We start from the raw sequence: 27,247 nt of genomic DNA, 5'->3' as shown, positions 1-27,247 counted from the left end.
GAAAAAACGTATCACACAGTTTTCATTCATTTAACAAAATAAGCATAAGCTAACAAGTGCAGGCTAAACTATCATTTAAAAAGAATGCTTTCTTTTTTTTCTTTTTTAATTTGACAAAATCGTATTCACTTAACAATGCAGTCTGAGATCCCTGAAAATTAGCTTGTTTTCTCCAAGACACCATAAATAAATGCAGGAAGAGAACACAGGGATAGAAAAAGATTTATATTGAAGCAGTGTTACAGGTTCAGGTGAGATCAGATTCCATCCAAAAACCCCTGTCCCATTAACTGGACTTCACAGAGTTGGCACAGTTGTTGCATCATATCTCTGGATGACAAGGAAATGTAAACAAAAACTAATGGCAAAATTGACTACATATTGAAACATATTAGATACTGTAGACAGAATTTCTTACAAATAGTTATATATTTCATTACAGAAAATATGGTTGCATGATAAAAAATAATTGCAAATACCCTTTGTCTATTTCATCTTCGGTCTGTTTTTTTAATATGTATATCCTTCACATATATGATTTGAAAATATTATTTAGATCTGTATTTTTGCTACATTTCAACTTGCTTCAAGGGAAAGTAATAAATGAAAATGAATGACTGGATTAAACTTATATTTAAAAAAATTTGGTGCATTCCCTGGCATCAATCAGTCATGAGTTTGCAGTTTAGTTGTATATAGATCGAGAAGAATGTTAAGCATTTGTACAGCATTTCCAAATATATTATTGGAGGCCTATTTTCTAATTTGGCTGTATTTGGTAAAATTGTTATATGATTATTCAGTTTTTTGTATGCAGTGTCACAAAACATGTGGATGCTACTACATAGCTGGAATCTCATCCCCTCCCCCCCAAAAATCGTAGATTCTTAGGTACATACAGGCTAAATTAGTAGAAATGTGGATGAAACAACTTTTTTGCAGCCAACACTTAAGGAAACCTTAGCGTTGCCCATGGCTCATGCAGAAATAAGAACGTTTTTTTTCCAAAGAGTCACCAATATTTTCTGAAAATGTGATTCCATTTCCGAAATTGATGACCGGCATGAAGGCTCAACATAAACGTTCATATCTAAAACTGTTAAAATGTAGCTACATACAACAAGAAACAAAGGACTTGCATAGAATGAATGAACGCAGATTGGAGACGTCACGATTGGCCAGTCTTCAGCACCTTTTAAATTAGTTTACATTCCCCAAACAATGGGAAACAATGTAAGAGAATGCCACTGCAGTCCCCTCTTAAGCATTCAAAAAGCAGAATTATGAACACAAGCCTATCCAAATGTTTTTCATATTTGTACATGTATCATATATATATATATATATATATATATATATATATATATACATACACTTCATACTAAAATGATTATAGGCTAAATGTTGTCACAGTCATAAGCCTTTCACTGTAATCTTTTATGATTTTATGATTTAATTATGCTAACCCAACCTGTAATGGTCTGTAATGAAAATTTCAACGTCTTATGTTTAGGTTAAAGCTAAATTAAATAAGTTACAATGTTTTAAAATGTATAATCAGTATTGCAAATAGTAGACAATCATAGCAATACACTTGAGCTCATCCGTATATGTCCTAATAAAACCACAACTTTGGACTTGTTGTCAAACATCCCCATCTACAGATTGAAATTTAGTCAGGTGTTTGAGCTCAGGTTTAACAGCTTGCTGAAACAGGTGTAGGATACTCCTACAGCAGAAACTCAAAAGGAAATGTCTGCCTTCCTCCTTTTGTGGCTTCAACATTAATTCTGATTCACCTTTGTACAACTGTCAGCTTATCAAAATGCCGCTTTATTCTGTGAATATTGTTTTTTTGGGTCGTGCAAAACAGGAAGAAGAACCACTCTCTTTATAAATTGAGAGATGATGCCTCTTCTTTATTTAAAGTCCTTGCTGAAGGTTCACATTTCAGTCGGGGTTTGATACATATAGGCTTCCTGTGGTCCTGTGCTGCAGTCCAAAGATAAGTCCTGTCAAACTTGTTTGCTGTTGGACTCTTTTTCCACACCTTTCAGTATTAACTTTGGTATGCCTTGCAGGTATAATGTGACAATGGAGGGGATGAGGGCAATATCAGTGGCTAATGAGCAACTATTATTTTATAAGTAAGAGGCAGAATGAGCAGTTAGCCAAATAGAGCAGATGATTCTGGGCTCCCACCCATTAGGGCTTGACAGGAGCCCAGCTAAGCCATCACTAGTGAGGCGGTGTTAGTACATTCAGTGGCACTATACTGCACCTCTGGGGACATATCGAAGAGGTAGAGGCCCTCAGTGGCTCTGATTGTCTACTTACAGGGACCAGTGTTTCTCTGTTATAGTGATGAACAGCCTCAGCATTTTATCACTGGAGAAATATGATAGGATTTAGATCAAATATATGTTTTTTTAGAGCTAAAATAAAATAAATGTGACTAGTTAAGACATTTTTCATAACAGTTGAAGAACATTCACTTAAAACAACAGGTGAAACACTGTTATGAACTTCTGACTTCATCATGATGTGCAAAAAACAGTGGGGTGATGAACAGGATGAAACAAATAAAGATGGACATTGAAGACTGGTAAACGTGTGTTTGGTTTAGAAACCCAGTTACTACTTTAACCCCTCTCAGCGCTTTCAGAACACAGTATGTTTGTAACTGCAAACAGTACAAGTATTGAATATAAGTTTCTCTATTTACAAAATGATACATTTATATACATATACAGAGTTTCAACATAAATGCAGTTTGTGCAGGAATGAGTTGAAGCCAGTACATTCAAACTTGATAATTTCTGTGAATTCCCCTTTACTGTTTTACGCTTTGCTGGCTGTTTGACTTCATAGTCAATCAGAATAATTTATCGTAAACAATTCTGGTCAGGGACTAGGTCCTCAGAGCTTTGAGACAGTGCAATCCATACAGTGTTCCAGAGAATAGGACTTTTAAACAATTTATGAGGGTTATGACAGATTGTTTTCACCACTACCTGCTGTTTCCTAAACTACTGTTTGATCTTTATGCTGCGTGGTTCATCAGTTCACCACTGAAAATATGCTCATATGTTGGAAATTAAAAAGAAAAATGCCCATTTCAACTGGAACTGGCTACAAAATGGAAGAAGGCAATGGCAAAGGAATGCTTTGATCACGATAACTGAAACAAATTATATATCAATATATCCTTAAATAATGTATTCATCTTTAATGCATTCATTAAAAAACTAGGGTTTATAAAGTTATTCACAGTATTTTTTCAGGTGCTTAAGAGAATGTTTCTACATGAAGAGAAACTGGAATGAACATGAGCTATTCAAATTCATGTGCAGAAACAGACTGAGATATGCGTCACCTCACATTGGCTGATAGTTGAGTTATATAGTTAAATATACCTCAAATTTCCAATCATGATTACTTAAATTGGCTTTTTTGAGTATTTAAGACAGCGGAGGGAAGATGATGCTGCACTCGTTGGCACTTGAGGATCTGAATATCAGTCACATTCTCCCTCAGATTATGATGTCACCTCATTCTGGTGTGAAACAAAATAATTACTTTGTTCGATGGCTAAGCAAGACACTTGTTAAAAGATTGCTTGAACAATAGTGAAACCTGTTCAAGAGATGACAGACTCTGTGTCTGCATAGCGTAAAGGGACATCTAATAACAGCATGGTTCTGCTCCCCTTTTCTGAATTTTCAGGTTTTCAGCCCGTTTTCCTTATTTCATTTTCCAATTACATGTATGTATGGCTAAAATGACATAGAAAGGTATGGCATGGGCCCACTGGTGTACTTCCTGCTCCACAGTTCTAGACTGGCGCTTCTGTGACCACCTGTGTGGCCAGTTGTGTCTGGCTGCTTATGAGCCTTTTGCTTTTTGTTGATCTCCCATGGGAAATCCTCTATTGGAAGTGGGCTGGCGGGGCTGCCTGACCCCTCTGGCGTGCTTTCAGGAGTTCCCTCTATAATCTCAATTCGAGGTGGGTCCATCAAATCCATGATACTGAAGGGTGCTGGCTCGGGTTGGCACATCACTGACTTGTCCTCTGTGTTTTGTCGTACAGACCAGCTTGAGCCTGCTTGAATTCCTATGGAAACTCTGTCATCTGTTTGTGTGGTGCTGTCGCTGCAGGGCTCCCGGCACAAAGTCCACATGTTGTAGCACTGAGTAAAGTTGAAGAAGTTGCTGTTGAAAGTTTTTAATTCCCCACAGACATCTCTGCGCAGCTCTGCTAGTTCGTAGCGCATTGCAGAGATTTCATCCTTCCACTGCATGTTGAAGGCAGCGACCATGTTAGCAGACTCCTTAAAGGCCTGAATGGCCTGAGGAACCGGTTGCTCAGAGGTGGCTATTGGTGAGGCGGTAGGGACCCTGTATGAAGGTGGAGGTGCCGGTGGGATCGAGATGGCTGTTACCGTGGAGCTAGTACTGTGCTGGCTGCGTGCAGCAGCAGTTTCTCTCTCTAGCCTCTCGAGCTCCGCATAGGCAGAGGAGCTAGCACCATCATCATCCTCGATCATGTCATCATTTAGTAAGGATGTTCCATCCAATACATCATATCCCTCTGGAAGAAAAATGTGAATATGCAAACAGAAGGACATTCAGGGTGAAAAGAACAGCTGGAGTGGGATTTGACTGGGATTCTGATCTACAGTATAACACATATCTATGGAAAACATACAGTATGTGAGTGGAAAGTTCCAAAGATGTACAAGCTCTGATCTATTGATTTCCCATTTGGTTTGACAGGTTTAACGTTAAGTAACGCGTCTGCACCCACCACAAGCATTAGAAATGTGCACGGCTAAGATGTAGGTGAATATCGGTCAGCCAAAACCTGCTTAAAAATGCACCTTTACTGAAATGTGCTTTTCAGTTCTCTTACTCCACAAAGGCAACGATTATGACCTAACTCACATACTGCAGGCTTTTCACAATGTTTTTACACTGCCTTCTCAGTCATCTCAAGGCTTCTTTCCATCTTTTCACTGCACAGCACAACAAAGAGTGGAATTAAACATGAAATACATCAATCATTATCAAATCATAGATTCATTTTTTTTCTGAGAACCCTTTCTCAAACCATGTCAAATGTTTCTGACTTACTTAAAATTTGTGCAATTTTGTGCAAAAGAAAAGATGCAAAGGGAGTAGAAGAATCACAAGAAGCAGATATGAACCCTATTGAACATATCAGGTCCAAGGTGGCTGATTTAGACCATGTGAAATATTCAAACCCGGTGAGGGCTGCACCAGGGAGAGGCTGCAATCCCACAGTCCAAGACAGTTGACAAAATCACTGCCAAGAGTTAGACTCTGCCACAAGTGGCCTTTTGAAAAGAAGCCAGATTTTCATGAAAGAAAAGAAAAAAAGTTCACACATGTACAACAGGTAGATGCTGCGCTCACAAATGATTGGAGACAGTGGCAATGCGATAACATTCACTGCTATTTTATGCTGAAGCATGAAAACATTCTGAAGAGTCTGGGCAGAACATACCGCATACATTTACACTTACAATGTGGTCTAAGAACACTTAAAATAGAGACGTGGTAAACAACTCACAAAAGCCAGCATCACATTCATCACTGTAATCAATATTCAGCATTACCAGTGCTCTAAAAATAAATCAACATGTCTGAGGTTTTATGAGTTGTTTGACACCATGTTTGCTACTTGGGATAACATAAGGCGATATTTCTACCAACTACATATAAACTTTATCTGCTATTTTTTACTGAGAAGGCAGTGCAAAAACACACATATACATAGATATATGTATGCGTGTCAACATTAAAATACCTGCAACAATCATCACTGATGCCTCCAGTTGTTCTTTCCCCTTGGTTATCCTTCAAGAGGTGGATGGTCAAATGGAGAGGGGTTTGCTGTTCGTCTGCCCTACGGAGCACCATGGGGTCCCTTCCCCACTCAATGGCCCACTAGCCTCAGGGTTTGGGTCATAAGTTGCTTACAGTTTAATAATAATAGTAATAATCTAGTACTGAAGACTAACATAAAAACAGGATTCCATGAATAAGCGATTCTCTCTTATTTTATTTTATTTTATGGCCACTATTCACGCATAATTATAGTGCATCCCAAAAACAAGTAATATTTACAGTACGGGTTGTATGGGAGGTGGCAGTACTGTATATTTTATCAGCATCCAGGGAGTCCTTTCTCTGAACTGCTACAGTCTTATATTGCATGTTGTAATCGATGCATTATGCTAATCTTGGTAATACAATTTCAGAACATAATGTACAGTCAACTGCTTGTTTTCGCCCATGTTGAGCTGACAGATTTGGAGCAGAGTTAAATGAATAGCGTTAAGCAAATAAGACGGTGGGATTGGAGAACACTCCTTTGTCCTCAGTACTTCTGTCACATCGTAGAAATCGTAGATGGAAACCCAATTGAGAATGAAAGGATAAAAAACAAAAACAAAAGTCCAGATTCAACAAGAAAACAAAGGCAACAAAATGAATAAAACTGCAAATGTCTCCAATATTAAATTGACAGAAAAGTGTACAAAAACAGTAAAAATCCAGGTAATCCATAATATTAAAAAAATGCATGTAATTAGAGAAAAAAAATGTTTCAATAGGGTTCATAGCTTTACTCTTGCAGGCAAACACCAAATACACTCAGTGAGGGAGTTACCGGAAAGACTGTGCTTGCACAAAGAACCTGAAATGCTAAATAAAGGGACATATTGTTTGAACTGTGTCACAAAAAACCTTGAAATTATTGCATTTTTACATTGACATATCATTCATTGGGACACTTGTTAGCATTAACTCAAGTTTCATGCAACACAGTACAACAATACTGTTAGTAAAGTTTTTTTCTTTCAAACTCTAACATGTGTAGTGTAGTTTCTTTGTGCAACCAGCATGTAGGTGTGCATATGTACTAGCTGCTAAAGCTTGTTGACTTACCTTAAATTGTTTGTTTTGGGTTTTTTTTTAAACATTTTTTTTATTTTATGTAGCCAATTGCAATGTCCGTTACAAAGTTTGTGCTAATGGGGAGTACAGGTGAATGCTTTGTCCAGTGTGTCCTCTCAAACAAGTATATCAGTGACCTACTGCTCCCCTGCCCCCTGGCCCATTTTGTTTTTCACCCCTCCCTAAGTAACTCACACGCTTTTCATAATACATAAATAACACCACACTTTAACATGCTTTGGTTCGGGTCTGTTCCTTTTAGGCATGCCATGTAATGCGGCTGTGCTGTGTTATTATACTGTGTACTATGGCCATGTGTTGCCATCTTAATGTTTAAAATGTAGCTCTCCCACCCCTATCCTAGATTAAAGCTCGGCAACACCACAACTGACCAATCAGAAGCTTGGCTAATGATGCATGACTCATGCAACGTAACACACAAGCAGGTCCATCTAAACAACTGGGAGTATGCAGTGGCAAAAAAACAAACACACGTACACCATAGCTTCCAAAGAAAATAACTGGAATCATTCAGCCCGGCATCTCTGAAGCTCAAGGGTTCCCCACTGTACATATTTAGGTATGTCAAGTTTGTGCGCATGTATAGGATATATGAAGATATGTAATCTAAGCCCTCTCTTATTCAGGGGGGGGATTGTTTTACCTGTTGTGGATCTGAGAGTTGAAGTGACAGTGGAGGATGTCATTGAAGGCAAGCAGTCGTCATCTTGGGAATAACCAGCCTGAATTGCACGGAGGTAACTGTGGCTTCGAGTGCGGAACGAACCAGGCAGGTCCAAGGCCTCCATGGCCTGGGATTCTACTTCACTAAAAACGGACTCGCAAACTGACTCAAACTGGCCATTGATCTCAGTCTCACTCACCTGAGAGACAAAAACAGGAATAGCAGTCCTTAATTTTTCCTCTTCCTTTCTCTTTCTCACTTTGATTCTTCCCCTTTGCACAGCAAATATGAAGGAGTGTTAGCATAAGGAAACGCCGCTGTCAGTTTCGACCTTAAACTGAATAAATGTCAGATCAAATGGGGGAAAAAAAATTCAGATGACAACAAAAAAACAATAAGAAAAATAGCCAGTTTGAGTTATAAAGCAATAAATTGATCACAAAAGACGTTCTATACAGTATACTGAATGCTAACAGATGGAAGATATCTCATAAGTCGTGGAAGAGCTTAGAAGTACAATAAACTGCTCTGTGTAACAAGATTAATTTGTTAATGTGAAAATCATGTACTCATCAAAGGGAAATGTTATTTTACAGCTAAGTGCTGAACGTGTCTCTGTAGTGTAGTAGTTAAAGCATTTGCCTAACCACCAATAGATCCCCAGTTCAATCCTACGAGGAGACACAAATCCCTTTGGGGCTGCGTCAGGAAGGACATCTGGCACGAAAACTCTGCCAAATCAAACATGTGGAGTTTACCTGTTGTGGAAACTCCTTGTGAACGAGGGAAGAGATAAAAATAGCTTCTTCTTTTAGTGATACAAATTGTGTTGGCTGCATACTTTTGTTTATATTTGAATATTTAACACTTTTTGTAAATGTTGATGTACTATTGAGATAATATTGCCTTTTCATTATTACTTTAGCCTTTACTATTTAAAAACGGGAATGATTTGCTATTAATTAGACCTTTTCCAGTAATGGAAAACTAGGTGTTAGCACGTAAGGGTGTAAACTGATTTTTCAACCTGTGTTTTAGCCAAAATCTCTCCTCATTGTTACTCCATGTACGTATTGAAGGTCCAATGGTGGATGTGTCTCAGATCTTGCAGCAGTAACCACATCTTAAGCCACCATGGAGGTCCAAACGGACTTAATTTATCCAAATGTATAGATTCATAGGAGAAGAAGGTATTTGAATTTGAATTTATTTGAATGATGATGTTGGTTCAAAACGTGTATTTATTTCATCTCCAGGCCTACACTAGTACTGTAGTGTATTGCTCGAGGGTGACAAAAAAGCCCTGTCAACCAAAACAAACGAGTTGGCATGCTAAAACAACACTAGGCTCATTAACTGTGTATCAGTAGCCTGTTCCAGATATCAAGATGCAAACTTGCTGATGTGACACTGATGTCCTAATTTAATAATTATGTGTAATTTCACATTTTTTTTATGAGCAGATAACACTTCAGAAACAAACTGTAAACCATGTTGGACTGTGCCTGGACATAAGCTTTCAGATAAATCATCTGTACCCAAACAGTAAAAGCAATAAGTTATTCCAATTTCGTTTGACTGATATAGCCAAGGCTTTGTCTACAACAGGGATGTCAAACTCGCTTTACATTGTGGGCCACACAAAGCCCACTTTGAACTTAATTGGGCCAGACCAGTGAAATGCCCCTTTCTGTCATTGTAAAGAGATTTAACAACACATTTAATCCCTGAGGTATCTTAATATTAGATAAAGAAGTCTAATTCAACAGCATGTGTCTTTTTGTACATAATAAAGAAATTGTGCTGTAGTTAATGAAAGAAATCACAGGAAAAATTCTAGTAGTTAATTTCCCAGACTTCCCTGTAAATATAAAACAGAAGTTTCTTGTTAACTCACTATAGACCCATTAGTCTACAGTAAATAGTAGATAGCGAATGTAAGTTTATTTTTTTATCTACAACTTATTGACTTTAGTGTGGTATTAATGACCAAGTGGGAGGTCTTAATTGTAGTAGTAACACTTATGAAAGTACAGTGAAAAGTCCATAATTCAAGCCCTCCTTCATATTTTCCAAAGACATCTAGTAGGCCGGATTGGAGTCTTTGCCCAGCTGATTCTGGCTCCTGGGCCTTATGTTTGACACCCCTGCTCTGCAATCTAATAATCAGGGGACCTCCCTTGGGTGCTTAGTGCCTCTGTGCTGTCCTCAGCACAGTGCTACTACATACAAACTGATATAAGCTCTCAGTGATGTGTCCAGGTGTTGCTTCTGTGTAATGCATGTGTTTGAGACTCACCTGGCTGACGCAGCTAGCCTGACTGAGGGTGCTGACGGCGCGCATGTAGCTCTGGTTGCGAGAGCGGAAGGGCGGGGGATGAAAGGTGGCGGGGTCCAGCGTGACACTAGGGTGGGGCTGTATATCTCTTGTGGTTTGCAAGTGGTAGCCCTGGCTGAACAAGGACAGGGGGCAGGGACAGACACGATTTCACAGTTCAAAAGCCACAAAGGTAACATCTGGAACACACTGTAGTTTATAAATCCGCTGGTTAGCATCTGTTGGCACGGCCTTGTTTGTGATTAAATGAAAATGAACTTCTACCCTCTCACTTCTACATGATACCCCCTCACCCCTCTCATTTTTAAATATCCTCTAGTTCCATGATAAAACAGTAGTTCATTCATCCCAAAATCATAGAGAGCATGCATAGCTAGGCTGTGGCTCTTATTAGGGAAACAGTGACAGCATGGAGTTACAGTAAGAGATTATTACATTCTCCACCAGAGGATAAACAAAACATAAGAGTTGTTTTGTTTGTGGACAAAAGCAAAAGTGATCAGTTCCCCACTGAGATGATGGTAACAAAATTAGCACTCAGTGGCAGTAGAGATGACGGATTCACGACTGCTCCCTAGCTTCAAGAATTTGGCTGCGTTTGAAAGTCACAGTGCCTGAAAACAAACAGTCACAGAGAACAATAAATTGGGGGGAAAAGCTGTGTTTTAGCTTAGGTAGAGCAATGACATCACGAATACGCCAATTAAAAAACACTCTGTATGTTGTTCTGGTTTAGCATGAAAAAGATACACATGGTCACCATTTACCAGCGAGAGATCATTAGGAAATCATTAAATGGAGGTGGTAAGATCCTGAGAAGCGAAATCTATCTGTTCTAAAACAGCCAACTGATGTACACTGTGCTTTAAAAAGTAACATCACACAAATCATCTGGATAATTAATCTCAATTTGTCCAGTGCAGAACCTTTTGCAACATGTTATTTGTATGTTAACCCTGATTAGAATAATTATCAACAAAATACTATTTACCACATTTATATTAATGAGTAGATCACATTAGAGTGAAAGTGAATGGTAAAACTGTCAATAATTAAGGTTTGTTGTAATTGTGAAGGCAACACAGTAGTGCAGGAGGGTCTTGGGTTTGGCTCCACAGGTCGACTGGGGCCTTTCTATGTGGAGATTGCATGCTCTCCCTTTGTCAAAGTCTGTCTAGGATCAAAACACAGACATATATACTCCACACTTGGCTGGGTTACAGAACAAACCCGTCACTTCCCCCAAGGCTTTTCATCAAGCAGTGTTAACTTTAACGTATGCCCTTCCATGTGTCACCTCTCCTGCATTTGAACCGGCTCTCTTTCTTTCTTCTTTTGACAGAATTGTCAGCAATAGCGTGATGCGGCGATGCAGTGTTTGTGTATGGTATATCAGAAATTTATATCAAACTCAAAACCAGTTGGTGCCACAGCAATCACCAGAGCACGGCTGCAGCTGACCCATGAAACAGTTGTAGAAATACAGTGCTTGGCAGGCAATGCCTAAGACCAAAAAAGAGCCAACCACACCAACCATACAAGCCAACAAAGGTACTATTGTTTTCCAAAGTAACTTCACTTGAAATCACCTGACTGTTCAATTTAGTCATATCTCTCAGGGACAGCTTAACAAAAAGCAGCATTAACAAACAGCAATTTTACTTTGACAGCATGTAGGCAGAGCAGTGAGACTGTTTATTTATATAGACGACTCTGAATGTTCTTGCTTTGAGCACCAACTAAACACAGCATGCAGCAACATTTTGTTAGCAGCAAGTGTTGCATCAAAACTCCCAACTTTCCACTTGTATTGAAGTATGAAAAAAAACAACTTGTGTCCTCAGCGTTGACTCCAATAAATTCTAGCCAAGCAACAATTAACACTGAAATCCAAGCAGCTCAACTGGTTGACCCTGAAGCAACACCAGAGATACTGCTATTGATGAGCGTTGGTTTTGTCATGTAAATATTTGAAACTTGTGAAATAAAAGGGAAATGAATCACAGTGCATCATCTTACCTTTTTTTGAGTAAGACCTTAGTGAACCCATGATAAAAACTGGAATATTTAAATGAATACACAGCATTGCCGTGGGCACACTAAGTCAATACGTTAGGCAACCAGGCCTACCTGTGGGAGTCTAAATGGGGTCTCTGCATGGCTGATTTGAGGACAAGAGCATCTGACCGAATGGTCTTTTGTGGAGAGGTCTTAGGGCTGGTGTCAGAGTCCCCACTTTCATCATCCACCTCTCCCATTGCTTTAACATAGCTACTGCTTCGCATCCGCCGACATGGGATCTCGTCATCCTTCTCACCTGGGTATCCACTCCACTCATCTTGGGGCACCTGTGGAAGATGGCACACCTACATTTAATACAATACAGACATTTATAACAATTAGGTCGAAGTAGTCCAGGATATTACTTGTTATTCCTGCAAGTCTGTGATAAAACGATGATGAGTACTATAGCAATATTTAGCCATGTACAAAATATACAGCTTTGACAGGGTTGTGTAAATGAAAGATATTCGCAAATACAGCTTGAAAATTACCCATATAAGTGTGAAAAGTGTATCAGCTATGTGTTTTTTAACCTAAATGGAAAAATCAAGTAAAGGAATTGTGTATCACAGTGATGCCAAGGATGTTATCATTGAAAATATAAAGTTGTGAGACCGTAACATAAAGCAAATTTTTTAATAATTATAAAGATTTATCCAAGTGGTTTCACAGCAGTGTACAAACGTTGGTCTCCACCTGTACCTAATTTTGGGCTGATTAAGAAATAATAACTGGTTACTTTGTTACGTGGACTTGTTCAACTGCTTGTTAACATAAATATACAATCAGCCAACTCAGTGCAGTTCGGTGTATTTAGGCATGAAATGTCCTATTGGAGTTCAAACTGAGCTTCAGGAAGAAAGGTGATTTTAAGTGACATTGAACATGGTCATATATTGGGATTTTTTCCCACATAAACATATATAGAGATATGAGAAATAGTCATGATTTAACAAGAAGGGCAATTGCTTTTACACACAGGACCAACTTTTTTCCCTTAATCAATTAAATCATAAAAACTGCATTTTGTATTTACTCTGGTTATCTTTGTCTAATATTAAAATGTGTTTGTTTGATCTGAAACACATAAGTGTGACAAATAAAACCAGGAAATCAGGAAGAGGGCAAACGCTTGTTCACACTGCTTTTTTTCCATTCATAAATGTTTAGGTAGCCTAAAACTCCCCAGCCCATCACTAAATTACGGAGTGAAATTCATTATCACATTTCTTAGAAGTAAAGTAAAATGGCACTTTACATCCGCACGGTCAACATTCAGTTGAATGGACAGGGTTCAGCATCCTTTTTAGCAAATCGCTCATAATGCAAATCAAAATGTGGCCATATTTAAAGGATTTTTGGGAAGCAAATGAACACATTTGGCAAGGAATCAGTATGTATTTTTATGCACGCACAGAAAAGGCAGCCAATCATACCCCTGAGGCTTGGGCTGTAACTTTTAAGTCAGCATACTGTCATCACTGTAGTATTACTAATACAAAAACATACATGCTCTTCAATTAGCTTTGACTGTCAGCCAAATAAACACAAAATAAGCTTTTGGCATACTGCAGCTCAGAATAAGTTGTAAGGCAAATGTGATTAAAAACGACAAAAATAATGAACACTCATGTACAGTCATGTGAAAAAGAAAGGCTGACAGTATTCTATGCAGTCCTGTGAAAAACAAACTACACCCCATGAACCAGTAGCTTGTGGCACCACCGTTAGCAGCAGTAATCGGTGAAGTAATTGTATTCTGTATGACTTTATCAGTCTCTCACATCGTTGTGAAGGAATTTTGGCCGACGCATCTTTACAGTTTTGCTTCAGTGCAAGCAAATGCTTATGTACAGCTCTCTTAATGTCCCGCCACCGCATTTCAATCAGACTGAGGTCTGGATTTTAACCAGAATATTGCAACACCTTGTTTCTTTTCTTTTTCCATCATTATGCTGTAGATTTGCTGGTGCACTTGGGAACATGGGGACATCCACCGCTAGGAATATTATGCCATTGTGTTAACACACACCTGAATGCTCCAGACCAGCAGAACTTCTGCTTTAACAAAGGTGGTCCCACTTGCTGATGATCAGTTAATTAAGTGCATTCGATTAGCAGCACTTGGCTGCTACTTACCGTACACCCCTGATTTCTATGGAAGCAGCAAGGCTGTACTCTTTCATGTGACTGTATGTATTAGATGCTCATAGCCATAACATTATATATTTGTAGCATAAATTGGTTTCAGTGTTTCAATTATAAGTACAATAAACAGGGACTTTGCTTAACACAGCAGCATCAAGATTAGCATAGTGAGTAAGTGATTCTGTTCTAATTACTCTACACTGTGCTGTGCAGTGCTGCAGATGTCTACACATAATAATTGCGCTGATTTAGTGATTTTGATAGAACAGAAATTATAGAGTATATCAAGTTCAACTCTTCAAAAATGATTACTTGTTATTGTTGGGTTGAATACACAGTGTATGTTTGAGCTTACAGTATCAGATTGATACTATTAAAAACAAGGTTCATGGGTTCTTCAATTGCACCCTGGTTTAATTCTTATGAAGATGGACAGCTACAGTGGCCATGTGTCACCAGTGTTGGTCAAGTTACTTGAAAAAAGTACTCAGTAACTAATTACTGATTACTTCCCCCCAAAAGTAATCCCGTTACTTTACTGATTACTTATTTTCAAAAGTAATTAATTACTTAGTTACTTAGTTACTTTTTAAAAACACGATTTACAACCTGAAGCGATAGATCTTTCAGCCCAATTCTACTTTTTCTGCATAATCCATCATACAAAATGTAATCAAATGGAAAAGTGTCTTTTTAAAACTTTTATAATTTTATTAATTTTAATCTTTTAACTTTATGCATCAAGCAAAAATTTAATTATATGCAACATTCTCTGACTGGAAGAAATTTGTTTAACATTTAAACCTATTTTCTACACATTCCAGCACATAAAATATTTTTTTTTGTGTTTACACTCACTCTTTCAAATAGATGCAAGTAAAACACAGCAGAAAATAAATAAAATCAAAGACTAGCGGTCCTTTTGTTCTATTTTCACCTGTAAAGCAGGAGTTGGGTAGGCGGAGGTTTACCCTGGTGCAGGTGTGCCGCAGCGGTCAGTGGAAGGATACGGCAGTTTCTCTGTGAATTTCCCATTACGTGGTAGCACTCGGAGCTTGCTTGGAAGTTTAGGGGTTTTTTTCGCTGTAAAAAGATGTTTTCTTCCCACGCACAATGCTAATGGACGCTAATGTTTTTGTCACTTTTTATGGAATCAAACTCAAAATAAGGTCAGTACTTCCACGCTTTAAACGCTGCACGCTCATACTCTCTCCCGTACTCAATATATGATCCATTGTTGATCTGCACACAGCTGTTGTCACGACCGTCGCACTCGCGTACGTCACTGTCATGAGACATTCTCGCAAAAAAATCACGGTTTTAGTAACGCAGTAACGCAGCGTTCCTACGGGAAAGTAACGGTAATCTAATTACCGTTTTTGCAATAGTAATCCCTTACTTTACTCGTTACTTGAAAAAAGTAATCGGATTACAGTAACACATTACCATCTCTGTGTGTCACACACTGATTCTGCTAACAGCGTATTGATCAGGCATGTAGCAAGTACAGCAGTGTTAGTGTGTGGTGCAGCTAGCAGTAGTCCCAGTGGACAGGCCAGTCTTAGCTCCTGGAACAACAAGCCCAGGCGCAGGACTGTTCTTCATGCTCTGCCAGTTACTCACTTTAGCCAGTCATACAGTGTGGCTGTTTCTCTGCCACAAGTGCTGAACTGCTCTCACAGAAAAGAAAGTGGCTGACACCCTTTTTTTCTCCTGGAGGTGGAATAATGCTTTCTCTATCACTTCCATTCTCGCTGTCTGTTCTTGCTGCCCATCTCTTCATCTCTTCCCCTCATAATCTTTTTCTTTAGCACCCAATATCCTCTCTTACTCGACAGCCCTTGTGCTCAGTGGCGACAGGTGAGGGACTCAACAGCATAAGGCACTTATATAAAGCTTTTTTCTTCTGTATGGAAGGTGGCACATAGTAAAAAGTAGGAGGATTTACAGATGATTAAAGCAGGACCAACTGGGCTTCATCATCCTTAGTGTAAAGTATTCTGCTCAGATGTATTCCTCAACTGTTTTTGTAGTCAACATAAAACACGTTCTGAATCTTTTAAACCATATGCTACGATTTGAAGCCAAAACACAATGAATTTCTTTTGCGCAGCATGTCTCACTGCCTCAGCACTAAACTCCACAACAGCACGTAGGAAAACGAGAGATGATTGTTCGGTTACCTAATATTGTGATATAAGATAACATTTTGTGCATTATCATCTAAAAAAATGAAGGCAGTAGGTACGTTGCAAACCTGCGTAACCTCATAAGTTAACATGGGAAAAAAAAGACCCATCAGCAAAAAGTGTAACACAGGCTAATACATTTTCCATTCCCACATGCATAGAATAAAATGCCTGGAAACTAAATTAATCAGCCTTAAAGACAGCAATAAAGTAAAAGATTCATTTTCCTCCTAATGCACAACCATTGATCGTCTGGGGCTGCTGTTAACAAGGCAGTCATCACTCATGGAAGCAGTGCGCTACCTCATTAGCATTACCTTATTTCTGTGTTCATTTGATGCCATACCTGAAAGAACTTGTTCAGCTGTGCCTCTGAGGCAGCTAGACAGATGAGCTGCTTTACACCATCATTAGTTACTACTACACTGTGGGCACTTTGTACAAAAATAACCCTGGGATAAAACATCTTCTCAATGCAGAAAGTAATTCCATAACGCCATGTACCAGATGTGAAACTGCATCTAGTGAAAAACAACACTGACCTGTTGGATGTGGTAGAACAATTTCTAGCTCGTAAATGTGCGGGTCCTGTAATTTTGTGCCTGAGTAAGCCAGTTATTTTTTGGCTTTTGAAATGGTGAGAGTGGACGTAGTCTATTTGAAGGTTTTTAAATGCAAAGGTAGCAGGATAACTATGATTTTAAAAAATATGGTGGGAAGGAGCCCTTCTTGTACTGAGACCATTTCTGATGAGGCTATGGTTAGTAGTAGATTGAAGGACCGGGTCCATCGCTCAGGTCCTGTGTCAGGTCTTTGCTGAATTTCTTCTTATTTCTTAAGGACATGCCCTTCAGATACTGTTCTGTTGCCTTCTACTTCTTGTTTCGTTACACTTTTCCAGTTTCATTAGGTTTTTAAGGGCAGATTAAACATCATCGGGAATCGGGTGTCCATTTTATGTCTCAGCGATTCATAGGTCAGTGTTAAGTGGTCAGTTACAAGGACAGGACTGAAAATGAGTGAAAAAACCACCAACGTCCAAAGAAAACTTTTCAAAGACCTTAAGAAAACCTGGAGAACTATTGCTCGAGACTGCTTTTAAAAATTACAAGAAGTGTAAAGAAACTAGAGGTGAATCAAGACTTTTGCACAGCACTGTATGCATTTTTCTTAATGGCTTAAAATGATATGTAGATTCAACCTCTAATATTCTTTGACATATGCTTCACCCTACCCTTGTTGGCTTAGATGGTCAGACTGAAGACGTGACACTTGCTAAAACAAGATTATGTCAGCTTCCCTAAGGCAGGCCTGTCCTCCTCCTCACAAGTGAACATTGACCTAAAGGACCCAGACATCAAAGAGATAAAATCAGATGGGCACCAAGAGCGTTCACCACAACGCCTTTACAGATCTCCGCTCATTGATTCCACTGAATAAGGCTCTCATTATGGACATGCTCAGTGCTGAATGTGCCCATGTGGCAGCTGCAGGGTCTCTGCCTGCTGACATATAAGCTTGTTAAATGCCAGTGAGAGAGCCCCTCTATTGACAGAGACTACCCATTACACACAAATAACTGCAGTTTGTGTATCTGTGTGTAACTGTGCATTTCACACAGCATCAAAATGAATGAAGGGGATGCATATGGTACTCGGTAGAACTATTTATGGGTTTATATGAGTGCCGCTTCAAATTTGATGTCATGAGTAAAAAAACATGGGTAATTGTTGATTATAGTGCAAGCACATATTTCAGTTTGCAACTTTCTCATAATGGCTGTCATTGAAAGTGGCTTAAAGGAGTTGTCTATTTTCAAGATTGAGTGATATACAAGCACAACTGTAATATGGAAGCATAGCTTTAATAATGGCCAATCACTTCAGCTGTTCTCTTTCACATTACAGTCAAGCATTTCATAACATGATTGATCAAAGTCCAGGCCAGCTTTTCCCAAGATGTGCATACAACAAGCATCGTAATGCTAATGACGACCCATTGGAAATCTGTTTGGCATTTCAGAAACAACTGTTACCCATGTCACTGTTTTTATCATTATTTCCAATTCTTAAGTCACCTTCATTAAAAGCTACTTAAAGCAGGACTTTGAGCTTAATATTCTAATGCTGTAGCCTGTGAGTCACTGTGGATGAGAGCATTAGCTAAGTGCTTAGTATTAAAAATTAAAAGAAACTCAAAGATCGCTGAAACACTGAATACTTGACTTTTGACCGTTTTAGAAGAAGTCACTATCTGTAGCTTAGATTAGATTAGATAGAACTTTATTAATCCCTTGGGTGGGTTCCTCTGGGAAATTCGATTAACTGCTTTACTTTAGTCTCGTGACTCGTGACAGTGTTACAGGCAAGCATGGGGCATAAAATCTGTGAATAAAGTAATGTCTCTTTCCAATCTGGTGAACCAGCTCCTACAGCAACTCAAGCCACACTATATGCTGTTTTTGCAGACACCACAGCCTTTGTGTTTCCTACACTGGAGTTCAGCTCAGTGGTTCTTCTCAGTGCTTTCCACCATGACATTGATTCAGTCAGGCGAGCTCTATATCTTAATAGACAATAGCTCCCTGAGGTGAGCACACAAAAGGGAATCCTGGTTAAATATATTGACTTCTCACACTTGTGGACACTGTAATTGCCCTCTGGAGAATGACAGAAAGAAAGGCAGACTCCAAATACCCTGCTGTCTAGATTCCTAATCGATCAATGCATTTTATCGAGAAGGGCAGTGTCGGAGATGAGTGGATATTGATCTTAGTTATTGTTTGTTGTATTATCTGATAGTTGGCGTTTCAAATATCTCCACATTTAATGGCCTTTCAGTCTATATTCAGACATTTTTTGTGGGCCTTTTCCAAAGAGTTGAGTATTAAACATTTAGAAGAACACAAAACTTGGAAGGAAACATCCTGTTATTGCTTCAAACTAAATTAAACAACTTCTGTGATTTCATTAATTCTGAAAGCAAAGGATGACTTATACGTGGACATAAACTAGCAGCTGATCAATGCCAGTCAGAATTGTTTGCATGGTATGGAATGAAATCAGTGTTTGTGTACCAGCCATAGCATATACACCGATGCACACAAAAACATGTATTTCAGTAGCTCAGTACAATACGCCACTAATCAAATTTGTCTGTACTTTAAGGACATATATTTCCAAAAAAAGGTACTACTAACCTGCAGGTAATGACATGTCCGCGATGACTTGAGGTCCGTGTACATCATGGGTTTCTCTAAATTAAGCGATGACTTCCTGTAGGCCTCTTTGGCCTGGCTGACTGTTAGAGTCGACCAGGAGCTCCTCTTCATGAACTTGCCCTCGGGTCCCATGGCCATACTCTCACACGCTGAGCACTTGACGTCATTGTTACTCTTTGAGGTCTTGAGTGACAGGTCTCCAAAGTGGTGGCTGTGCATGGAATCTGGGTGGTAGTGGCCGACATGTTCCCCATGGTGCCGTGACATGACACTGGGTGTGCGATAGGTGCTGTCACTATCCAGGTTGTCATCTGAGCTCCACCAGCCACCAGAGCGGTGCTTACGTTCTTTGCTCTTGCTCCTCTTGCTACCGTGTTTTGTGGAGTGGTGGCCATGATGGTGATAACCCCCTCCTACAATGTCACCTTTTGTGCCATTCATCTTGGACGATCCCTCCAGGGAGTGGGACTTGGTGAAGAGCTTTTGGACTGAATGAACAAGGTGTCGAATGCGGCCGGGACTCTCACTGCGTTGCTCGGTGGTGGTGGAGGTGCGCTGGTATTGTAGAGTGTGGAAGCCGTCACGGTGCAGTGGCAGTTGTTTCTCAAACTGGTCCAGGAGATTAGCAGGAAGGCGGTTGCTCTTGGTGCCAGCATGGTGGGAAGAGGCAGCTGCTGCAGCTGCTGCAGCCGCAACAGCTGGGGATGTGGCGGAGGCTGTGATGGCAGCGCAGTCGTCCCGTGTGGCTGAGTCATAATACTGAGAGCTGTAGTGCATTCTGGGGAAGGTGCTACTGGAGATGTGGTCAGATGCAGCAGCTGGGGGCATCATGACAGGGGACATCATCATGCAGTCGGAGTGGATGGAGCTGCGTGGTGAGTAGCGGTGGTGGAAGTCCATAGGGCAGCTCTCTGTGGGGCTGAGCAGGTAGGATGGGTGGCGGGAGTCAGCGCCATGGTGAGTGTGGATGTCATGGACGTGGGGATCATAGTCCAAGCCGTGGGGTAGAGGAATCTGATGTTGGGAGCGGCTGCCCGATAAGCCCTTCATGTTCCTGGATGGAGGGAGGCGTCTGCCTTCATTGAACTTTCGAGACAGAGACCAAGATGAAGTCTTCTGGTCTGTTTCAGAGAAGGAGAAAAAGAAGAGAAAGATTCTGTCAGATTGAAAGAGCATAGTGACACCTGACAGACGAATACTCTCACGGGGTGCTTCACAACCATCCTGCAATTCTAATTTACATCTAGACCAGTCCGTACCAAAACACTTCTAATTAAGTAAATACTCCTACAAAGGCCAGACCATGTTACACAATAGGTTTTTACACTTTTACACTGATTGACACTTTCAGTAATGTGACGCTAACCTAAGTTAACCTCAGTAATGACTGCTTTTAATATAGTAGAAAAGCTAATGAAATATTTTTGTTCTACATGAAAAGTTGCACTTGTGTGTCAAATTTCATCGCATCTGAAAAGAACAGATGACAAAATACCCTGGAGGTTTTGAAGCTTAAAAATAGGAAATGTACTTGTGATGTATAATTCATCATAAATGACTGATTATCTCCTGCATATATGCTGAAATACACTCCTTTTTGCAACTGATTTTATTCTTCATCGTAAAGGTAGATGTCAGTAAAGGAGTTTCGCTTTTTAGAATATATAAAGAGAACAAGCATTTATTTCAGAGACATTGTTATCAGTTGGACCTGAAGACTCAATAATACACGGTTTATGGATAGATAACCATAAATTACAGTAGAGATTTTCTGCACTAACCAGATGTTTCCTTCTATATAACTATACTCTACAGAATCAAGGCTCCAGTTGTTTTCTCAAAATGTTTTTTACAAAAATTGTGAAGAAATCTAAAGCAAATGTAATCCCTTACTAGATATTATTGTCAAGTTGTCAAGTTAAAAAGCTAGCTTGCTTCATTTAATCCAATATAATACTTGTCTGTAAAAGAAGACTATGTTCCTAAACTCATCCCATATCCTTCCTGCAACTGCTTGGGCTGATTCACTGTTAAAAGCAGGGTTGTTGTCACAAAAAATAAATTAATCAAAGAAAGTGTTAGTGATTATTGCACTTCTATCATTGGTCAAATAATAATATGAACCTCAGGAATAGTTCAGAAGTCCACATACAGCGTCCAAGATCCTAATTCCTGTCTCGTGGTTTTGTCCCCAGTCTCTATGACAGATTTAGAAAATATAAAATACCTCCAAGAACTTGGTCTTGCTTGGTCTTAAGTCAATATATAAGGTTGGAGGTGGGTCACATGGTCCATACATAAACACAGAAAAAGTTAGAACTAAACTGGGTCTACACAGCATCACTGCTTTAACCGCAAAATGATCAAAATCATCCCAGCTGGACTGATACTGGTAGTACAACAGTCAAAAAAATGTAAAAGAAGTATAATAAAGGCTCAGGGGTGAGACCAGGTTATCCATTCATCAAAGGTTTTTGATGCTCAGTAGTTTAACAGTATCCTTTGATAAGACACTGAACCACCGGTTACTCTGGATGACAGGTAGGTGAATGAGAACATATTATAAAGTGCTTTGTAAAACGTAGCTCAGGTTAATAAAAGTGCAGACCTTTTACAGACAGATTGGATTTTTAGAATTTGCATTGCATGAAAAAGCAATGCAACAACTACTTTTGAATTTTGATTGTAATGATGCCAAATTCCATATTCATCAAAGAGTTTGCAGATTTTTGGTCTGGCTTTTTTAAACAGACTTTCCTCAAGCCTGAAATCCACAGCTTTAATTCTGGCTGATTGAACCTAACTTTAAGAGGTTTCTGAAGTTTTAACCCTCAAATTTTCTCTGCAGCTATACTTTCAGACTTTGTTTGTAAATCTGTACGTAATATAGTTTTACAGACTCTTTCAGTGATAAAGCTTTGAGGACACAATGTTTGTATGTTGCACTGTAGTTAATATAATATGATTAGCGTGATGGGAATAACGGCGTTACAAGTAACAGCCAGTAGCGGTTTTAGATACGGGCGGTTGCCCGGGGCGGCATCTTGGTGGGGGGTGGCATCACGGGCATCGACAAAAAAAAAAAAAAAAATGCTTGTACTCATGCTGCCCCGACGTCAGCCAGCGCATATTGGGAATGGCATAGACACCGATCGGTTTTCTATCGCCAATTTGCTGGGAGTAAGGGCGCCCTTCGTTTACGAGGTGCACCTGCTGCTTGCGGCGCAGAGAGGAGAGGGCAGGGCGGCGGGGGATTTTCTGACCGGCTGGAGCAGCATCTAATAAACAACCCGCAAAGTAAAACAAAATAAAAATAAACCAACAAACACGAAAACACCAGACATTATGATACAGACTTATAATCTGCACTAATGTTTTTTTCGAAATTCTATACACGAAAAGTGAGCGCGAGAGCCCTCGGTGCGCCTGCTTGCTGCTGAAGTCAAAGTAAACTTTATTGTCATCTCTGCTACATACAGTCCAGTATATAGAGCAGGGGTCCCCAATACGAGTCCACAAGGGCCGGTGTCCCTGCAGGTTTTAGATGTGTCCTTGATCCATCACAGCTGATTTAAATGGATAAATTACCTTCTCAACATGTCTTCAGTTCTCCAGAGGCCTGGTAATGAACTAATCATGTGATTCAGGTGTGTTGACCCAGGGTGAGATCTAAAACCTGCAGGGACACCGGCCCTCGTGGACTGGGATTGGGGACCCCTGATATAGAGAGACGAGACGACAAGGCTCCAGTTACAGCAGTGCAAGCAAACAAAAAATATATGTAAGAAGAGTCAGAAAATAAATATACACTTTAGGACCAGGGGTAAAGGGATCAATAACAATTTACAGTTTGATGATTTAAAGTCTCACACACAAGCCGTCAAAAGGGGACGGGGGGCTTGCTGCTTCCAAATAGAGCACATTTCATTTATAATCTTGTAAATCCAAGCCCATTATGTATTCATGATTTGAATCCTGGGTTGTGTGAAATCTCAGAAATGCACCCTAGACAAAGTGAATCTGTGAACTAAGGTGTAGGTGTGTTAGATCATGTTGTGGTGATCCTTGGGTTGAGATGGGTGTTCATACTGGAGTGCAAAATTAAAACCAATGGAAGATGGACAAGAAAAGTTCAAAGCCATCAGGTCCTCAGTTTAGAAAAAGAGAAAAGAAGAGGAAGAGAAACGAGCAAAAGATGCAGGTAAGCAGATGTGTCATTGATAATGGCAGGTCATCCTGAAACAATCAGAATCAGAATACTTTATTAATCCCCAAGGAAATTATGTGAGTTACAGAAGAAATGGTAAAAATAGCAACAGTAACAGACTAAACTCCAAACAATACATTATGTTACAGATTTTAATATTAATTAGTCATTGTCAGTTGTTGATGCGTACTGTTCTCATTGTATGACGAATTATGATGGCTGTTTGGTAGCCGTTTGCATACTATGCATACTCTCTCTCTCTTCATATGTGTATGTGTGTGTGTGTGTGTGTGTACAACAATTTTATGTTAATGTACAATCCTTAATACGTTTTGTGTGTGTGTGTGTGTGGTGGTGGTGGTGGGGGGGCGCCAGAGGGAGTGTTCGCCCAGGGCGCCAAACTGGCTAGGACCGCCACTGGTGTTACTAACTGCGTTACTTTTTCCAGTAACGAGTAATCTAACTAATCACTATTCCTATCGTTACAACACTGTTACAGTTACTAACAAGAAAATACGGTCCGTTACTATTTTTCAACAAACAGAAGCACGGAAGTAGCTGACTACTAAGTAAGCTGGGCGCTACAGCTTTAAGCAGCTGCGCGCGCTCCTGCGGACGGTAATCACGATTACTTTTTGGCAAAACACCTGGAGCTAAGGGGGCAAAACAATCGCATGAGTGCTGCTGTTTGACTGAGGAAGAATAAAGTAGTCGTGGTAAGCCGATCACATGACCACGTAAAGACAAAGCAACAAGGTGATGATTTACCAGTTTTTAAATTGTGTTGATAGGCCACGTAAAACCAGAGTCATGATAAACAATATATACGCGTGTTTTTTCATGAATTGTTTCGCCATGTTTACTGTCTAACGACAGCGCAGTAAGCACTCTCTGCGTATGAGCAAAAAATAAAAATAAAAAAACAACAGGGGAAGTTTTAGGAGTGACGGCGAGCGAGAGAGAGAGAGAAAGACAGCAGAAAAAGAGAGAGAACGAGTTTTGAGATGTGAGAGATTTGTGACGTTTAGCGTGTTTGGAGTGTGTAGTTAATGTGTTGTCTTGTGTAGTTAGTGTGTAGTGTTGTGGATAGTTTTGTGCAGAGGTGGGACCAAGTCATTGTTTTGCAAGTCTCAAGTAAGTCTCAAGTCTTTATCCTCAAGTCTCAAGTCAAGTCTCAAGTAATGTCAGGCAAGTCAGAGTCGAGTCTCAAGTCACTGGTGTAAAAGTCCGAGTAAAGTCACAAGTCTGAAATTTTGAATTTCAAGTCCTTTCGAGTCTTTAAAAAAAAAACAACGAAAAAAGCATGTTGCAGTTATGCTAAATGTAAATGTTAGACCATGTAATTTTTAAATCTGTGTTTTTCTCAACACATGACAAAATAGTGAACTTAGAAAATACACACAAATTGTGAAATTGTACCTCTTTAAAATGCAGCTCAATTAAACCTAGCTCCAAGAAAAATTTTCACCGACAGTTCTGAGATAAGCTGCATGTTATTCTTGGATGCGGTTTTAGGACCGGCTTTAAAATCGCATGACAAAAATATCATACATATTAAAAAAAACTGCATCACCAACGTAGCCTGGCCAACATTTGCTAGTTAGATGAAGTCAGCTATCTCATCGTAGCATATTTATATGCATATTTATAATCATACGGTTCTTGGAGTGAGTGCATACACTCATGAAGTTTAGTAACTTCAGGTCACTGCAACAAGCCCAGGTACAGTTTACCGACGGATGGGTGCAGGACCTTGAAATGCACCGTGTAGAAAGTAAAGACCATCGTACGAACAAAGGTAAGTTTACCAGTCTCACAAATCGTCTTCATAAATACACATTCGTTAACCGTTTATTAATATAACCTTTGAGCTCAACGGTAATTAATTAGTAGTGGAAATAATTTCTGGTTCATTACAGAAATGTAGCAGTGACAATAATACTGTATGCTGTAATTGTACTGGACAATTAGTGATACAAAAAAACTGTTTTATCCTGTGAATAAAAGTATATGTTTTTGTCAATGTACCATAATAACAGAAGCGAAACGCAATATTGTGTCAGGACAATTCACTATTTATGCACAATAAATAAAGGAGCATAGCGCGACAATTTCTGTTCAGCACCAGACTTGCTTGTAACCTATATCACCAGTTATGTTATGAAAATGACGTGTTAACTACAACAGCAGACTGACCTTTGTGTAAATGTTTGGAGCAGATTAACCTGTGAGCTGGAGTGTTCTGGGACGTTATATTTGGTCTTTGAATGGCTGCAATCCAGGCCATCCGTCGCCTCTTTGTTACTTCGGAAACATGGCTCGAACAATTTCTCTTCAACGACGTAATCCGATAACAACCGATCTCTTTACCCGTCGGCTTCCCGTGGCTGTCATGCGACCGGCTATTGCAGTCAATAATACAACAGCTTCTTGACATTTTTGTGTTTCTTTTTATCGCTGTATAACTGATTTCAATTGAAAGCCTGCGCGCGCTAGTACCTCTTGCCACGAGTTCCCAGAATCCTTTGCGGTTTTACCCCTGAATGACGTCTCATTTTCAATCTCTATATAATATGCATGTTAAATTTTATATTTGGGGTGAAATATCAAGTCTTTTCAAGTAAACCGGTTCAAGTCCAATTCAAGTCCCAGGTCATTGGTGTAAAAGTCCAAGTCAAGTCACAAGTCTTAGAACATTTTTTCAAGTCAAGTCTAAAGTCATAAAATTAATGACTCGAGTCTGACTCGAGTCCAAGTCATGTGACTCGAGTCCACACCTCTGGTTTTGTGTTGTGTGTCCGAACAATGAGGCAACTGCTGTCTCCAGGTAGAAAAAGGAGTGATACACCTGCTGCTGTCAGACCTGCAGGTATCAGGCTGTGATGTTTTCCTTTATAGTGAACAGAAATTCTTTTTTGGAGTGGCACAAATAATTTGTGTGGCATCTTATTGAATGCAGAACAGCTGATTGTTCTGTAAATAGTTTGAAATGTTTATTTAAAAAATCAAGGTAAAAGGTAAATGGATGCAAATAACTTTGCTGTTTGCAAAACTTGTGCATAGGATTTTAAAATTGACAATTTATATTTGTATTTAAAGTTATGAAATATGATTCATTAAATATGTTTGTGGTTGTTACAGTAAAAAATATAACTTTTTCTACTCTGATTTTGTTTTTTTGTCTGATTTTAGATCAATTGTGTTAATACAGTATGTCAAAATGAAAACATAACTGTAAATTCAGACACATGAGGTTGTGCTGAAAAGGATGATACCAAACAAGACAAAGTAAATAGTTTTTAAAGGTGAACTGTGGAGGGAAAATCAAAAGTAGTTAAAAATGGCCAATTATACCCTGGACCTCAGAGGGTTAAACGTTTTTTTAAAGTAACGCAATAGTTACTTTTCAAGTAAT

The 27,247-nt window shown here is 39.4% G+C and overlaps 1 protein-coding gene across 1 annotated transcript; it reads right to left on the bottom strand.

The window, feature by feature from the left end:
- Positions 1-157: 157 nt before the first annotated feature.
- Positions 158-26,338, bottom strand: dlgap2b (discs, large homolog-associated protein 2b). The gene is made up of 6 exons (XM_082506110.1): positions 26,029-26,338; positions 19,605-20,746; positions 12,135-12,352; positions 9,966-10,119; positions 7,646-7,865; positions 158-4,591 (listed from the first exon to the last, which is right to left on the bottom strand). Exons 1-6 carry the CDS (start codon positions 26,267-26,269, stop codon positions 3,777-3,779), a joined length of 2,790 nt encoding a protein of 929 aa, XP_082362236.1. The 5' UTR covers positions 26,270-26,338; the 3' UTR covers positions 158-3,776.
- Between the last annotated feature and the right edge of the window lie 909 nt (positions 26,339-27,247).

The sequence above is a fragment of the Aulonocara stuartgranti genome (genome assembly GCF_965226115.1).
Source record: "Aulonocara stuartgranti genome assembly, chromosome: 15".
Taxonomy (NCBI): domain Eukaryota; kingdom Metazoa; phylum Chordata; class Actinopteri; order Cichliformes; family Cichlidae; genus Aulonocara; species Aulonocara stuartgranti.
Note: the sequence above shows the minus strand (reverse complement) of the source record. Positions and strands in the feature narration are given on the sequence as shown.